The 18,792-nt window shown below is 37.4% G+C and overlaps 1 protein-coding gene across 1 annotated transcript; it reads left to right on the forward strand.

Annotated features, from left to right (window-relative positions):
* Positions 1-1,916: 1,916 nt before the first annotated feature.
* Positions 1,917-17,208, forward strand: LOC134641096 (extracellular calcium-sensing receptor-like). Its single transcript, XM_063493306.1, has 6 exons — positions 1,917-2,107; positions 2,438-2,735; positions 2,988-3,782; positions 3,933-4,160; positions 4,353-4,476; positions 16,295-17,208. Exons 1-6 carry the CDS (start codon positions 2,076-2,078, stop codon positions 17,206-17,208), a joined length of 2,391 nt encoding a protein of 796 aa, XP_063349376.1. The 5' UTR covers positions 1,917-2,075.
* The last annotated feature ends 1,584 nt before the right edge of the window (positions 17,209-18,792 follow it).

The raw sequence follows: 18,792 nt of genomic DNA on the forward strand, positions 1-18,792 counted from the left end.
ATTTGATTAAAGATGAAAGAATTTAGACAGTTTTTAACTCTCAGTGATGCCGCATTGTTCGTTTGACTTTGGGACCTGAAGCGGAGTTTGGTCGCGGATTACTCCGCGATGTTCCTGACTACAGTAGCCATAATGCTCCGACAATCCATCAAGCGGTGCGCCTTTGTAGCTTATCAAAGTCATACTAAAACATTTTTTGACAGATTTTTGAGCGCCGTGTACCACATAAAATCTGTGCAAGGTCAATAAGCACCACCAGAATTCATGCATAATGCGCACTGGGTGATAAGGAGCACTGTTGATTTTTGAGAGAAGGATTTTAAGTGCCCCTCGTAGTCCGAAAAATATGGTATGCGTTTCATGCATGATTCTCAAAGAGCAGCTAGACACAGATACATAGCAAATGAAATCAGGAAAGTTTACCTTTATTCTCTTAATATATTGGTAACAGCAATAACAGTCAAGCTCTTCTTTCGTATAGAATTACAACAAAATATAATATATGGTACTTTAGAACATTAGTTTTTAGTGTAAACAAAAATTACAGTAAATAAAAAAAATCTGTTGGTGTTGAATGTCTAAAATACCTCTAAACTGCTGATCATGTACTCTTGCCTTTGTGCTGTGTTAGCTCTTCATCTCACATCTGGTACATTGTTGCTAATGCTGAATGGAGTTTGTCTCCCAAGTAGAACCAGTGGTTCACCGGACCAACAGGCTAAAGCCAGATTTGATTTTTCTTCGCTGGGTCAGTATACAGACCAAGCTGGCAGAGCAGATGCCCGTTGGATGCAATCAGCAATATTTCATGTGATAAAATGCAGCTCATCCAAACAACATAACTGGTCATTTTACAGAGTTACCAGAAAGTATTGACTAACATAACAAATAATTTTAACCTAGGAGTGTGTAACATACTGTTTTACTTAAATGTAACACATAATGTGTAATACATTATTGTTCTTGAGTACTGACCCCCACACTGGTTGCAAACTGGTGTAAACTGGATGGAAGTGCTTGGTTACTCATTGAAAAAGGACATCTGCACTGCCAGCTGATTGCGACGCTTGGTTTTTCCACATCATGACTCAACAACACAGAGGGGACAGTGTCAGCTTCAACTTGTGGGTCTGGTGAACCACTGATGCAACTGACTCAAGCAAGTACTTATCCACACAACTGTCATTTGCAAAGTGATCTACAAACCCACACATTAGGGCCCACAGGTGGATTACCCCATTTCAGTGCATCGAGCAAAAGATGTAACACCAAAAACCAACCTAGTGACATCAGGGTCTGTACTGATTCAAGATGGCGCTACACATGATGTAAAATCTTTAAACACTTTTTCTTAAACCACACTTCAAAGACATTGTTAAATCCATGACAGTTTCTTAGAGTAGGGTTCAATGGTGTAAATTTTCCTCAGCATGTCATGTAAACTTAGGAATGAAATTGGTATCAGACTGATGACAGATCTTAATATCACATCTATTCATTACAGATGTGAAAGTGGAAATGAATGGATGACTGTAACTTGTTTCATAAAACTCTAAGAGTGCTGTAAAAACGTACTCTATAAAAGTACTGTTTTGGAAAAATATTTTTCTACATATTCATTTGTAATGAATTGTGATTTGCATTGTTAATTCATATTTAAATGAACCTGTGTATATCCTTATTTTACATATATGAACCTACATTAAATGGCAAATTTGGGCATGTCCCTCATTTTGCTGAATCTGTACATCTACTGGGAATGAACTGTCTCTATTCGATTTTTTTTTTATGCTGCACCAAAAGGTATAAATACCAGTCTAAGTATTTCATCGTCATTACAGTACTTTAATGCTACTAAGGGTTTAGCTCAAGAAATGACATCAACACAAAGATGGCCAGAAAAGGGATGGGCACTTCTGCAACTGCTGTTAGTGGCATCTGCCTCTTATGCTGAGGAGCCAGTGTGCAGGCGTAGAGGAGATCCTGAGAACCTGCTGCTATTTAAAGATGGAGATATTATATTGGGGGGGGTGTTCTCCTTTCACACAGGCTGGAAAGACAGAAAAGATTCCTACATGATCAAACCTCTGCCACTACAATGTACCAGGTAAATGACACATTACAAATCAATTTGCATTTAAGGAATCTGTTGGGAATCAAAAGAAGAATAAAATGTATTTTGATTTTCTCAGTCGTTTAAATTCCTTCCATTAGTGTTTTTTCCAATTTTTCTATGCAACTTTGCACTGTCCGCTTTCTGCTGTAACAAAACAAATTTCCCACGTGTGGGACTAATAAACCTTATCTTATCTTATCTTATCTTATATGTTTTCAGGAGAAATGCTTTTGTTTCTATTTAAACATTTATCCATAAATATTTGTGACTGTTTTAAGGAACACAATGCAATGCAAATTATTCATAATTGTCTCAATTAAGTTTAAATTTCAGAGATTTGCAGTTTGCCCAGGCTATGCTTTTTGCCATTGAGGAAATTAATAACAGTACAGACCTACTGCCAGGAATCTCTGTGGGCTATAAAATCTATGACATTTGTGGATCTGATGGCAGAAGCATTGGAGCTACCCTGGCTTTAGCTAATGGTAATGAAATTGTGTCTGTACCGTCAAAGACACCGTGTACCAGACCTGCACATGTGCAGGCCATTATAGGAGCGACCTCTTCTTCTAAAAGCATGGCAGTAGCTACTGTCATTGGACCTTTTTTTATACCAGTGGTGGGTATTTTACATATCTAATCTTTTTTTAAAATCTATTGATACTTTTAAAAAATATTTTATTTTCTTAGATCAAAGCTTTGCCTGGTACATTTTATATACCAGTACTGAGTAGACTTGCTACTTTTGTATCTATGCATATGCATCACAGCTGTTAAAAATAAAAATTTCAAATATTTTATTTTTAACAGCTTCATTTTTTTTCATCTGTGTCTTTTTCATTTATAAGTTTTTCTGTTTTTTTTTTTCTAGATCAGCTACTTTGCCACATGTGCTTGTCTCAGTGACAAAACCAAGTACCCATCCTTCCTCAGAACAATACCCAGTGACTACTACCAGAGCAGAGCCCTGGCACATTTGGTCAAGTATTTTGGATGGACTTGGGTTGGAGCTATCAGATCCAATGATGATTATGGAAATAAAGGCATGGCCACATTCACAGAAACTGCACAGCAGCTGGGCATCTGTCTGGAGTATTCTGTACCTTTCTTTAGAACAGATCCATCTGCCAAGATACAAAGGATACTTGACATTATAAAGGCTTCAACCTCCAAGGTGATTGTTACATTCCTTACCCGTGCAGATTTTCATGTGCTGCTACCTGAGTTTTCATACCATAACTTGTCTGGGTATCAGTGGATAGGCAGTGAGACTTGGATATTTGATTCACAAACTGCAGAAATGGACACACATCACATACTGGATGGTGCCATAGGTCTTTCCATTCCTAAAGCACATGTCACAGGCCTGAGAGAGTTCATACTGAATGAGAAGCCACTGAATTCATCTAATAACGAACTGTTTATTGAGTTCTGGGAGACATTATTTAACTGTAAATTTAGGCAGTCACCATCATCATCAGACATTCAGAAAGAGTGTACTGGGCATGAAGATGTGACTGGAGTTCAAAATAGCTTCATTGACATGTCTCTCATGCCTCTCTTTAACAATGTCTACAAAGGAGTGTATGCAGTGGCCCATGCACTTCACAATATCCTCAGCTGTAATAAAACATGTAACAGAAATGTGCAGCTAGATCCATTCATGGTGAGCTTTTTACTAATTATTTAAAAATTATGTTTTAGTTAAAAATATTTACAAGAACTTCATTTTGCAGTTCTTCTGTATATTTTCAGTCAGTAGGTGTGGAAAATCTTTGTCACACAATGAATTAAGGGGTGTTAACATATTTCTTAGGTTCTGCAACACATACGAAAGATCCATTTCACAACTAAGGAAGGAGATGAGGTTCACTTTAATGAGAATGGAGATCCAGCAGCAAAGTATGATATTATAAACTGGCAGCCAAAAGAAAACGGCGTTGTGGAGTTTGTCACAGTTGGTCTTTATAATCCATCATTAGTTGCAGAAAAGCAGCTAAATCTGCAAAACAAGTCTTTAATTTGGGCAAGAAACTCAAAGCAGGTAAGCTATCATACAATTTCATTGTTTTTATGTTTTTGTTCTATTTTTTAATTTTATACATATGTACTTAATTTGTTTATTTTGATTTTGATGCTTCAACATTAAGAGTTTTATTTATTTTTTGACAAAGAACATCATAGAGACATTTTTTTCTCAATGTCTATACACAGTTAAACGTTCTTGATCATGCAGGTGCCTGTGTCAGTTTGCAGCGAGAAATGTCCCCCAGGAACACGCAAGGTTCTCCAGAAAGGAAGGCCTGTTTGCTGCTATGACTGTATAAGATGTGCAGAGGGAGAAATCAGCAACGTTACAGGTGTGGTGACATTTCATTTTAACTTTGGTGTTTTGCAAAGCAATGTTACATATGTAGTAAGGCCATACGAGAACTATTTTATCATTTTGATTAATGCTTTTATGCAGAGATAATCTCCAGCTAGAATGCCTGATTGAAATATTTGAAAATATTTAACTCATTGCCTCAGGTTAGTCTGTATGCCTGCACATTCTATTATAGCTTGTTTATAAAGTGATAACCTCTTAACATCAAAGTAATATCATGGTAGCAACAGTGGTTATAGTTAAGAAATATTAAACTAACATTAATGTTATTGGACTAGGGAAACAAGGCAGAAACAAATATGTAATGTGGTAATTTCTAAGTTATTACCACTCAATTACTTGTCAAAGAGGCTGTGTAATAAGCAGGAAGCAGCGCTGCAAAATGCAAAACTGCCCATTTTTGTGTAATAACAAATTAATAACCAAACTTAAAAAGTAGTGCTGACCACCATGAAACACATTTTCTGCTTAATAAGTACACTGAAAAAATAAAAGTTCTTTCAATTTACTTGATTTTATTGTGTACATCGGTCCCACATAATATGAATAAGTATGACTGACTTAATTTTCCACTTTCCCTCAAGTAATTAATGCTTGTCAAATCAAAGTATTTTATTTACATCAGATTACTTTAAAAAATCATGTTTGATGTACATGCTATTTATCTGTTACCATAATATCAGTGTATTGCATAATGTCAATATATTTTAATGTTTAACACCAACTTATTTTTGATTGCCAGTGGTACGCAATGATATTGTGTAATATAAACACATTGCTATTATGTTCCTGCAACACAAATTATGGGTTTAAATCCTACTTAATTTTTTCAATTTAAATATTAACTGATCATTATTGACAAAAAAGGCAAAGACTGTGAGTGCTGCTGAACAATTCACCTTTATTAAACTGTAACAGCAGTGAAAGCAGCAAGCTGCCATAAACAAGCCCAAAATCACATCCATATAAACTTGTTAACACATTTTTAAAGATAGCCTGCAGAAATAACTGAAAGAAAAATTTAAAACATTTGCAAATATTTCACAAAAAACTGACCTTAGCAGCAAATAAAAGAAAGTGCTTATAGATGATTATGAGGGGCTGTACAAGCCAAAATTCATTCTTTCACTCTCACACACATACATTCTTCTTTCACACACATATACTTTCACTCTCACATACACATATTTTCACTCTCACATACATATATTCTTCTGTCAGACACACGTATTGTCACTCTCACATACATATATTCTTCTTTCACATACATATACTTTCGCTCTCACATAGTTTTATTTTAGTTTTTATATTTAGATATTTTTATTCTCATGTTTACACATATTTAACACACACATTGCAATATTGTGCTCTCTTATACATGTATTTTAATGTACATATTTACAAATTTTCACTCTAACATACATGCATTTTCATTTATGCATTCCTACATTTTGCTCTCATTTACATGCATTCAATATGCATTTAATCTCACAAATAATATATGTATGTAAGAAGAGAATGCATGCATGTCTGAAGAAAATATATGTATGCAAGAGAATAATGTATGTGAATGAAAGAGTATAGTGGAAACGGAAGGAGTTTAATGGAAACGGAAGGCTGGGTGTCTGTACCGCTGTGATTGGCTGAGAAGCACGCGCGGGTCACTTTCAAGTGTCTGACAGCATGGAGGGGGGAGAAGAAACTCGAGTTCTTCAGCAAGCTATCGGGGTGTTAAGAAATATTTTATCATCTCCTGAAACGGTCACATCGTTGTCCTCGTCACTTGATCGAGATGGGACGGGCTCAACTGCACCCAGTGTTACCCACAGCACGGTGGAAAGTGAGATGAGGGAACTTTTTAGACCAGCACACACCCGGGTAGCTTCAACGAGTCAAGTAGCTACACTGAGTTCGACTGGAGTGGGGCAGTCTTTTATGGCGTTATTTTTGTGCCAATATTCTAAGCGCACGTAAAAAAAAATTGAGCGCACGTAAAAAAAAGTTTGCAGGTGCAAGTGTTGCATTTTGAGGAGAAATTTATTTTGAGCGAAGAAAAGCTGAATTTGAGTGAACAAAATTCATTGCTGCGTGCAAAAAATGTATTTCAGTGTTTGCTATTATCCATACACACACATAATAGCAGCTCCTCTCGCTCAGTTGTTATATTTGCGCTTGCTCGCAATGTGTTGCTCGTGCTCTCAACATTTCTGCCCGTGCGCGCTCAACTCTTTCTGTACACCGTTATATTTGTGCCACAAAACCAGCCAATCACAGACTTGGATGCAAAAATATCTGATTGGCTGTTCTGGTCTCCAATCAGCTTGAAATGACGAAATGCAATATCCCAGAATGCATTTCGTCCAAAACTCAAACGAGGCACTGGCGGAGGAATACAGAGTGGCGGAGTTTGAAATATTACTCTTTCTGGGTCACAAAATAAACTTTTAAGATATTTTCATGTGAGAATGGTGCTGTGTAAACTTCAAATACCTGCTCGAAGACATCACATATTTTCACAAGTGCTCTAATGTTTTCGGAGATGCCTGTTACCCACCAGCTGACCGCATAGCTGTACTGGCCATTGGGCATACCGGGCATTTGCCTGGTGGGCCGATGGTGATTTTTCATTTTTATGTTTGTTTGTTTTTGTAACGGTATAAACAATGAAAGGTGGTGGATTAGCCAATTGGTCATAATCAACTCTGGGCTGGACCAATTACAATACATCCGTATCGAGAGGAAAAGGAACGCGATTAGTCCCGGACTTCAGCTAGAATGAAAAAAAGACAAAGCTGGAGTTATTCTGTCTTTACGTTGCACAGCTGCCTCTTCTCCCCTCATTCTCTCTCCCTCCCTCTCCTGTTGCTACTTCAATCATGAAACCGATCAATGATCAGCTGATTGTCTCTCTTGTTTGTTTATCTCCCACTTTGCGCCAGAAACAGGAAACCAACGGATGTTGCGCTAAACAACAACAGCATGTTCAAGCTTGATCTGCTGTTGTTAGAATTTATTTAAAATTAATTTCTAGTATCAGCTGATGTTTGCTGGAGCCACAGCTGTAAAAGCTGCTGCTCATGGTATCGGTTTGGAAACATGAAGGTGATACAAATCATGCATATATACCAACAAGACAGTGTACGTCACTGTCACAACAGCGTTTGTTTTAGTTCAAAGGCTTTATGGTTTTTCCTATAATACCTGGTGGTGTAGTCTGTGATTTTTTGTCAGTTGAGCTTTATATATTATGTTTAACCCGAGTGACCACCCGGTCAGCTGGTGGGTAACAGGCATCTCCGAAAACGTTAGAGCACTTATGGAAATATGTGATGTCTTGATGAATCAAGCAGATATTTGAAGTTTCACTTTCCACCGTGCTGTGGGTAACACTGGGTGCAGTTGAGCCCGTCCCATCTCGATCAAGTGACGAGGACAACGATGTGACCGTTTCAGGAGATGATAAAATATTTCTTAACACCCCGATAGCTTGCTGAAGAACTCAAGTTTCTTCTCCCCCCTCCATGCTGTCAGACACTTGAAAGTGACCCGCGCGTGCTTCTCAGCCAATCACAGCAGTACAGACACCCAGCCTTCCGTTTCCATTAAACTCCTTCCGTTTCCACTATACTCTTTCATTCACATACATTATTCTCTTGCATACATATATTTTCTTCAGACATGCATGCATTCTCTTCTTACATACATATTTTATTTGTGAGATTAAATGCATATTGAATGCATGTAAATGAGAGCAAAATGTAGGAATGCATAAATGAAAATGCATGTATGTTAGAGTGAAAATTTGTAAATATGTACATTAAAATACATGTATAAGAGAGCACAATATTGCAATGTGTGTGTTAAATATGTGTAAACATGAGAATAAAAATGTCTAAATATAAAAACTAAAATAAAACTATGTGAGAGCGAAAGTATATGTATGTGAAAGAAGAACATATGTATGTGAGAGTGACAATACGTGTGTGTGAAAGAAGAATGTATGTGTGTGAGAGTGAAAGAATGAATTTTGGCTTGTACGGCCCCTCATAGATGATCCTGTCATCTCTTACATATAACATTTGTATTAATTACACAATTGAAAATTTAAACTAAATTAAGACTACCTGAAAAAAAGCAACACGCTTTTATGAATAAACAGATCTACACAAATATAACTTGTGTATTATTTGATAACAGTTTCAGCTTCTGTACAAGTATTTACCTGTACAAAATTTCAACTAAGTTGAGCCTTAAATGACATTGTTACATAACTAATACCAACCACACACCTACATGAATCTTAATCTTCCTTTTAAACATATAAGCAGGACATTAAGGTTGACTCAGAACAAAAATCATCAGTAAAAATTTCTTACAACATGATACCAGAAGGAAAAATCATCCTGCATTGCAGTCACATGAGGGGAAAGCAATAAAAACATAAGCAGTATAACGTTACTGAACACAAAATGAAAAACTGCAAAGAATTGCAGAAGTGCTGTCTTTGACTTCTCAATGAAACAGGTGGTTTTTAAAAGCAAGAACTTTAGAGAGTTTAACACCATCCAGTTCCATGAAAACCTTCTGGAAAACGTCAAAGGTGTAGCGGAGGTCAGCAGGTTAGGCAAGGTTTAACCCTTTCAGGCTCAAATTAAGTTTTTGTTGCTAATGCACAACCAAGTCCTGCAGTGGTACTTCTGAGTAAAAAAACCTCATAAAATATGTATGTGGGGTAATCAGGTTGTTAGTTTTTAACTGTTGCAAATCGGCAACGCCTGCCTTGAGAGGGTTAATGCATACATGAGTCCAAATAGCATTATCACAGCAAATGCTACATTATCCAAATTTTTCACCACCCTGATGCCTGCAAGGACAACTCTTGTTCATCTGCTGAAGCTTGCTCTTTAAGAAGATAAATTCAAACAGTGGTGTCTTCAACAGTCTCATTGATGGCACGTTCTTCCATGCTCTGTAAAAAAGAAGCCATGTTAGTCATTTCATGCCAAGTAAGTAATATGACACTGTGGAAAGTCCGAAAAAAAAGAAAAAAAAAGACAAGTACATACCTTATACTCCCGGATAAGCATGCCAGGGTCTTCACCCATGTAGATACACACTCCGCTTGACACACTCACGTCCAGCATCAACATCTTCACACTGAAATGAAATGTATGTAATTAGCATCTTCATTCAGCCCTTGTCCTTGATTTAAGTTTTAATAGTGTACTTTACATGAATGTTTTTAAAGTAAAGGCACACAAATTAATAATAGGTTTACTGGCAATTAATAATAAGTTGACAATGTGAAGGTTAAAAAAACAAGCAGATGTAAAAATACAAAATTTATCATGGGAAAACATTTGAAATCTTCCACAATTATAAAGTTTCATCCAAAGAGGATCATGTTAAGTGAGTGTTAAGGCTTTGTCACTTACATTATCCATTTGTGCCACAATTCTTTTCAGTATTAGTCCAAGCTCTCGTGAGATCCTCAGTTGACTCAGTCGCTCCATTAGAGAGTGAGCCTTCGACAGGTTCCGTCAGCCAAGACAGTCTTTAGGACCACAGGACTCCGTAGGCAAAAAAGAATTACATACCAGACATTCAGAAAGAATCATTTCATTTTAGTTTTCATACAGCTATCCATACCCAATAGTCAAAGTTATAAAGATCAGACATAAAAAAAGAAGAATTGATCTAATGAAATACATGCGACTGAACCTATTACACTTATCTGAACACCTTTTATTTCTATATGCCTTTTTAAAGTCACAATGTGGACTGATCCAATCTTATTGTCAACCAATGGATAAGTATCAAGGAGTTCACAGAGTGAAACGAGAGTGAATATTGTTGTGGATACTGGGTGAGCTCAAAAGCTCTGTCGTTCTCTCTGTACCAGCCACCAAGCTCTCTGACGATGTAGAATATACTGTGGTACAATACAGATATGGTTTTTCAGTATTCTGGCAATCCACCTGCTGCCCTTTGGGCCAGTACCATTCCCTTTCTATAAGTTATGCCCTTTAATGTCACACACTGTGCAAGGTTGACCTCTAGAATGTCAGGGAATATGTACCTAATGACTTAAGCTATCTCCTCTTTAAGCAAATCCACTAGAAAAGCTGATACAGCTGAGACCTCTAATTCAGACTTGCCAAGAGATGGGGAGTTTAGATGGTAAGCTATCATCATCTGATGTTTTGACTTCTGTAATCATAAAGGTGAAAATTCCACCATCACAAAAACATTAATTTTAATTGAAAAAAGGTATTCCAGTCCAGAAGAGTACCAATCTTTCTCTCATTTATACATAATGTTTTGAGAAGCAGCTCACATATGTTCCACACAAAGTAGAAAAAAAGGGGGAAAAAAGGGTCCTAATTTTTGTTAGGACAATGTTGGAAAATTAACAATACATCCCTTAATAAGACATACTCTGTTGTAGATATCTGCTGTATTATTTGGGCTTGACCAATAGAATAGTCAAGTAAGTGACATTTCACCTAAAACAATGACTAAATGGAAAAATGATTTGGCATTTATGGGCACAGATTCTTAAACCCACGTCTAAGGTGGCAGGATACTTATTATAACTCGAGTGCATGTCAACAGCAAGAATTAAGGTATGGCACTGTGGCGCTCCCAGCTTCTTAAACTCTGAGGGTTACAGCCTGACTAATTAGCCACTGTAGCCATAACTAGCACGAGTAACACAAACACTATTGCGCTCTCTCAGTGACGCTTTAACTTGCTAAGCCATCAAAAACGCCAGTGCTCTCTGTCACATGCATAAATTCCATATCTGACCGACAACAGCTGCTTTCTCCCGACTATGTGCAATTTGTTACTATTTTTCAGCTTTAGCCACGAAGCTAATACTAACTTTAGCTAGCACTGTAAAAACAACATGTAGATGCATTACAGATTACTTTTCCTATAGCATGCACTACAACAATTCTGTGAAAACGTACCCAATTAAAACAAATTTATTTAGATTACTTACCTTCTCAGTATGCCTGACTCAGTGCCAAAGGTTGCATGTGGCTAAACAGTCTTCCAGAATCTGGCGGTCAATTGCGCTCTGCTTAAATTATGTTGTTGTCTTATTGGATAAGACTCTAGGTCTTATTATCCAATCATATTTAGTTATCTTTGAATATATTGCATCATTTCCAGTTGTGGTCAAACATGATTACAATGGTTTTAGTATTCTAATTTAGTCACTTTAAATCAATGCAAGAAAAATGAGTAGTCTCAGTGTTGTTTACAATCAAGTAAATGGTACTTTATTCAATCGTGTAAATAAGAGAAACATGAAAGGCTTGTGTAGCATTAACTAAATTCATTTGTGCAAATTCAAAAGCCTGCCAATTCCCATTTTTTCAGTGTAGGAACTGAATACCATGATCATTATAACTGAATGAAACCAGCACCAGGAAGTCTGTAATGAAGTGAAAACACTTAGGTAAAATACTAATAATTAAGCTTAAAAGAATAATACATATGAATACATTAGGTCCGCATAGAAGTGTAAAGGACCCTCTTTCACAGCATAGTTTATATATGGATGACAATGCATAGTATCGTAAAAATATTTCAGGTAGGAAAGGAAGCGGAACAAATTTTTAAAATGTCCAGTACACAAAAATAAGATGCCATCTATGTTCTCCCGTTTGTCCAATATACTGTTTTAATCCATTGTTTTGTGCAAGCATCGCTCTAAGAAGCAAGCCAAAAAGATGCACTACTTCTTCTTTGTTTTTATCAAGGGCTAAAATACAAATGACAGACTCCCAGCAGACAGCAGACTGCCACCTACTGGCAGCCAGCTCTTTGTAGGCTGTTTCTATTTATCCTTATTACAGAAAAACTACCACAGGTGTTTCCAGGTAATCACAACGTTCTTAAGTCTGCTTTAATAGTTGATTAATATGTTATTAAATAGAGAGGCAGTTTTGCATTTTGCAGTTCTGTTTCTTGCTTATTACACAGAAACCACCAGTGGTGATTCAGTAGTTATTACTTGGAAACTGCATCGTTACCCTACTATTACCACTCTTTTACCGAGCTGTATTTCTACAGTATTACACTTAGTTTTTGGGCGCTTATTATGCATTAACATAAATGTCAGCATAATATTACTTTACTGTAACAAATGTTGCTACCATAATATTACTTAGTTATTAAGTGGTTATTACTTTGGTAATTGCATGGTAATCACTTAACTAATAATAATAATAATAACTGCATTACTACTTTGTTTCTGCCTTGTTACCCTACTATTAATATTTAAGTACTGAGCTGTAATAAAACGTGCTACCTTAGAAAAGTATATATATATATTTCAACAAACTCCCTCTTGCCCCTGCGGGCGGTCTATCCTTCAAGTTCGGGTCCTTTACCAGAGGTGTGGGAACTTGTGGGTCTTGCGCAGTATCTTTGCTGTTCCTAGGACTGCGCTCTTCTGGACAGAGATCTCGGATGTTGTTCCTGGCATCTGCTGGAACCACTTACCTAGCTTGGGAGTCACTGCACCTAGCACTCCGATTACCACTGGGACCACTGTTACCTTCACCCTCCACGTCTTCTTGAGCTCTTTTCTGAGCCCTTGGTACTTCTCGAGCTTCTCGTGTTCTTTCTTTCTGATGTTGCTGTCATTGGGAACTGCTACATCTATCACTACGGCTGTCGTCTTCTGTTTGTCTACCACCACTATGTCCGGTTGGTTAGCCATCTCCATTTTGTCCATCTGTATCTGAAAGCCTGTGACAAAGTGAGTGAGAACACCATTTGTCCATATTTTTAGTTAACATTCTTGTTTTGATTTAGCCATATCTCATATGTAGTCTGCAATGGGCAAACATCTACTATCACGGGTTAGTTTATGTTTTGCACTTTTACAGATTATGTAACATCTTGGTTTAAATCAATTCTGACAAGTTTGTTAAGTTAACATGTTATTAGCTGATTTTTAGAGTGTTAGTAGAGAAATGGATTTGTTTTAATATGTATTGACTATACCTTAGAGTTTTATTGCTAGGAAGAGTAGTAGTACAGGTTTGAGTATAGAAATGTTTGCCTTACCTACCCTAATGGAATAGTCCAGGGGTGAATGGACTATTTAAGCAGATGAACGCAGGTGTTCAGGAAGGAAGGACCGGGTCAGTGTAGCTGTGTGCAGTTTGACCTTAATTTCCATTGATTTAAGTTTAGTTATGTTTATTTGAACTGAGTTAATTATGGAGATGAGTTTTTTATTTATTTTTGTAAATATTGGTTGGTCACAAAATGGTGAATAAATCACTTGCTACACTGGACAGCATCTGTCTCCTGCACTTCTTTGTCAAGTCCTACCAGAAAGCCACACAGGATCTTAACTCGATCATTCTCGAGGGGGTTTCTCCCAATTTGACCTTGGGACTTGCAGACCATACTCGGCACAGATGTTTCTGTATATTATGCCAGCCACTTGGTTATTGCGTTCCATGTATGCCCTGCCAGCTAGCAACTTGCATCCTGCTGTTATGTGCTGGATTGTCTCAGGGGCATCTTTACACAGCTTGCGCCTGGGGTCTTGCCTGGTGTGACAGACCCCAGCCTCTATGGATCTTGTGCTCAGAGCTTGTTCCTCTGCTGTCATGATTAGTGCCTCTGTGCTGTCTTTCAGTCTAGCTTTTTCGAGGCATTGGTAGGATTCCTACCAGTTCCACTTCCTCTGTCTGCCAGCATACATAACGTGCAGAGGCCTATTCTTCATGATGGTTCCTCCTCTTCCTCCTCTTTCTTGGGGATATGTACAGTGGCTTGCAAAAGTATTCGGCCCCCTTGAACTTTTCCACATTTTGTCACATTACAGTCACAAACATGAATTAATTTTATTGGAATTCCACTTGAAAGACCAATACAAAGTGGTGTACACGTGAGAAGTGGAACAAAAATCATACATGATTCCAAACATTTTTTACAAATAAATAACTGCCAAAGTGGGGTGTGCGTAATTATTCACCTCCCTCAGTCAATACTTTGTAGAACCACCTTTTGCTGCAATTACAGCTGCCAGTCTTTTAGGGTATGTCTCTTCCAGCTTTGCACATCTAGCGACTGAAATTCTTGCACATTCTTCTTTGCAAAACAGCTCCAGCTCAGTCAGATTAGATGGACAGCGTTTGTGAACAGCAGTTTTCAGATCTTGCCACAGATTCTGGATTGGATTTAGACACCAGACAGGTCAGGGATAAAGTTATTGAGAAATTTAAAGCAGGCTTAGGCTACAAAAAGATTTCCCAAGCCTTGAACATCCCACCGAGCACTGTTCAAGCGATCATTCAGAAATGGAAGGAGTATGGCACAACTGTAAACCTACCAAGACAAGGCCGTCCACCTAAACTCACAGGCCAAACAAGGAGAGCGCTGATCAGAAATGCAGCCAAGAGGCCCATGGTGACTCTGGACGAGCTGCAGAGATCTACAGTTCAGGTGGGGGAATCTGTCCATAGGACAACTATTAGTCGTGCACTGCACAAAGTTGGCCTTTATGGAAGAGTGGCAAGAAGAAAGCCATTGTTAAAAGAAAACCATAAGAAGTCCCGTTTGCAGTTTGCCGCAAGCCATGTGGGGGACACAGCAAACATGTGGAAGAAGGTGCTCTGGTCAGATGAGACTAAAATGGAACTTTATGGCCAAAATGCGAAATGCTATGTGTGGCAGAAAACTAACACTGCACATCACTCTGAACACACCATCCCCACTGTCAAATGTGGTGGTGGCAGCATCGTGCTCTGGGGGTGCTTCTCTTCAGCAGGGACAGGGAGGCTGGAGCCATGGATGGAGCCAAATACAGGGCAATCTTGGAAGAAAACCTCTTGGAGTCTGCAAGAGACTTGAGACTGGGGTGGAGGTTCACCTTCCAGCAGGACAACGACCCTAAACATAAAGCCAGGGCAACAATGGAATGGTTTAAAACAAAACATATCCATGTGTTAGAATGGCCCAGTCAAAGTCCAGATCTAAATCCAATCCAGAATCTGTGGCAAGATCTGAAAACTGCTGTTCACAAACGCTGTCCATCTAATCTGACTGAGCTGGAGCTGTTTTGCAAAGATGAATGGGCAAGGATTTCAGTTTCTAGATGTGCAAAGCTGGAAGAGACATACCCTAAAAGACTGGCAGCTGTAATTGCAGCAAAAGGTGGTTCTACAAAGTATTGACTCAGGGGGCTGAATAATTACGCACACCCCACTTTGCAGTTATTTATTTGTAAAAAATGTTTGGAATCATGTCTGATTTTTGTTCCACTTCTCACGTGTACACCACTTTGTATGTGTTCATATTTGTGACTGTAATGTGACAAAATGTGGAAAAGTTCAAGGGGGCCGAATACTTTTGCAAGCCACTGTATATATATATATATATAAATATATATATATATATATAAATATATATATATATATATATATATATATATATATATATATATATAAATAGGATAAAAGGGACATGTTTGATTTTCTAACAGGAGATTTATGTATCGTTCTCCCTGTGTACTCTCATGAATTTTTTTTTTAATTATATGCATATTCCTTTAAATTCTAGGGGAAAGTATACCACATTCACAATCTCTGATGAATGCTGTGTCAATCGTCACTTAATCACAAAACAGTGTAGCAGTCATTCAACAATAATGTTGTTTTTCAACTTCTAATTCTAAAGCACCAGTAGAATATATCATGGAAGAGGCATACACAACTGTACTGGGTAAAAGTAACGTCTGCTTCAATATTAATTTCCAGATTCAGTCACCTGTGTGAGATGTCTCCCTGAGTTTTGGTCAAATGAAAGAAGAGATGCCTGTATAAAGAAGGAAGCAGTGTTTCTATCATATGAAGAGATTATGGGTGCACTGCTCACTGCAGCATCTGTATTTGGGGCACACATGACGATTGGTGTGATACTCATTTTCTTCAAGTATAGGAAAACTCCTATTGTCAGGGCAAACAACTCTGAACTGAGCTTCCTGCTGCTCTTCTCCTTAATTCTGTGCTTCCTGTGTTCTCTGACCTTCATTGGTCAGCCCTCTGATTGGTCCTGTATGCTCCGTCATGTAGCATTTGGCATCACCTTTGTCCTCTGTATCTCTTGTCTTCTGGGAAAAACTATGGTTGTTTTAATGGCCTTCAGAGCTACGCGTCCAGGTAGTAATGTTAAAAAATGGTTTGGGCAGACACAGCAGAGACTCTGTGTTACAGCATTTACTCTTATTCAAATTAACATATGTATCATCTGGCTAACAATTTCTCCTCCTTTTCCATTTAAGAATTTTAAGGAAATTAAAGACAAGATCACATTGGAGTGTGCCCTCGGTTCGGCTATAGGCTTTTGGGCTGTGCTTGGTTATATAGGACTTCTGGCTATTTTATGTTTTATTTTTGCATTTTTAGCTCGAAAACTACCTGATAATTTCAACGAAGCCAAATTTATCACTTTCAGCATGCTGATATTCTGTGCAGTATGGATTACATTTGTCCCAGCATATGTCAGCTCCCCTGGGAAGTTCAGTGTTGCTGTAGAAATATTTGCTATACTTGCATCAAGTTTTGGACTGCTAATTTGCATCTTCATACCCAAATGTTATATAATCCTAATGAAACCAGAGAAGAATACAAAGAAATACATGATGGGGAAGAAGGCACCAAATTCACTCTGAAAAATGAATGCGGTAAAATTGGATTTTAATTTGATCATTTTCACATAATTAGTTGGTCACCATCCTGTCAGAATAGAAAGAAGCTGTCAGCAGGATACACTCCAATTGATACTGTCTTTATAGAAACTACTTTTCCTTTTTGATGCATTTTAATTACTTATTCAAAGAAGAAACCATACCAAGTTAGTGATAGCTAAAGGTTATTGAGTCATTCACACATTCATCTTGACATGCTTTTATATTGTTCTGTAAAACTCAGGAAAGTTTTCATTTGAATAATATGCAATTACAGGTAAAATCAGTAATAGTATCTATTATTTTCTATCTTGTTCGTTCTCATTTTCAAGAAGCCTCTATCTATAACCATTGTTGAAATTTAGTGTGCAGCACAGTCTAAAAGATGACAATCGTTGCTTTGCGTTTTCCATGTACCGTATTTTTCTGACCATAAGGCGCACTGTCGATGAGCGGGTCTGTTTTCATACGTAAGGTGCACTGGATTATAAGGGGCATTAAGCCAAACAAAACAGTCAGATAGGTCAAACTTTACTCAAGTCATTCTTGCTTCCTCCACTTCCGTACCATTGATTCATTACTGTTGAATTCTCTCGCAGCTGCTCTATTCCCATGCCACTGTTGAATTTTAGTGTGCAGCACAGTCTAATAGAATAGAATTAAATACAATTCAACTTTATTGTCATTCCACATGTCACAAGTACGAGGCAACGAAATACAGTTTGCATCCATCCTGAAAGTGCTTTAGCAATAATATAGATATATTACAGAATATGGATCAATTATAGGTATGTCACAATGTACACAGTATGAAGGTATGTATGCTATAAGTATGTACAGGTTATAGTTGTAGTGAGTGTACAAGCTATGTACAGGCTATGAACAGGTAATACATATGGTTAAAAATATAGAAAAATACAGAAATATGAAATATGAAAACTATACAAATTGTACATATACAATTGCGAATATTAATAAACAGTTGTAAAACTATAATTATTGTATTTTACAGTATGATTGTCAATGCAGAATTTACAGTAGTGCAGTTGATATCAGTGAGATATATGGATAATTTATACAGTAATTATATAAAGTGCTAGTGGTTGTAAGTGGTGGTTCAGTCCATGTTATTATTGTGTGTATGAGGGTACAGTTGGCCATTTGTTTGTTTTGTCCAATGTGTGTGTGTTCAACTTGATGACAGTAATTGCTTTGCTTTGTCCATGTATGCGTTTCATGCATAATTGTCAAAGAGCAGGTACACACAGATACATAGCAAATGAAATCAGGAAAGTTTACCTTTATTCTCTTAATATATTGGTAACAGCAATAACAGTCCAGCTCTTCCTTGGTATAGGATCAGAACAAAATATAATATATGGTACTCTACAAGATGGGTTTTTAGTGTAAACACAAATTGAATGTCTAAAATACCTCTAAACTACTGATCATATACTGTTGCCTTTGTGCTGTGTTAGCTCTTCATCTCACATGTGGTACATTGTTGCTGATGCTGAACAGAATCTGTCTCCCAAGTATCCCGATGCATGCTCAATCATCCAGGTAAGT

This window comes from Pelmatolapia mariae, linkage group LG14 (assembly GCF_036321145.2).
Source record: "Pelmatolapia mariae isolate MD_Pm_ZW linkage group LG14, Pm_UMD_F_2, whole genome shotgun sequence".
Lineage (NCBI taxonomy): Eukaryota > Metazoa > Chordata > Actinopteri > Cichliformes > Cichlidae > Pelmatolapia > Pelmatolapia mariae.

Coding starts and splice junctions, on each gene's coding strand:
- LOC134641096 (XM_063493306.1), top strand. CDS start 2,076: ATGATCAAACCTCTGCCACTACAATGTACCAG. Junction 2,736..2,987: donor GACCTTTTTTTATACCAGTG/GTGGGTATTTTA, acceptor TTTTTTTTCTAG/ATCAGCTACTTTGCCACATG. Junction 4,477..16,294: donor AGAAATCAGCAACGTTACAG/GTGTGGTGACAT, acceptor ATTAATTTCCAG/ATTCAGTCACCTGTGTGAGA.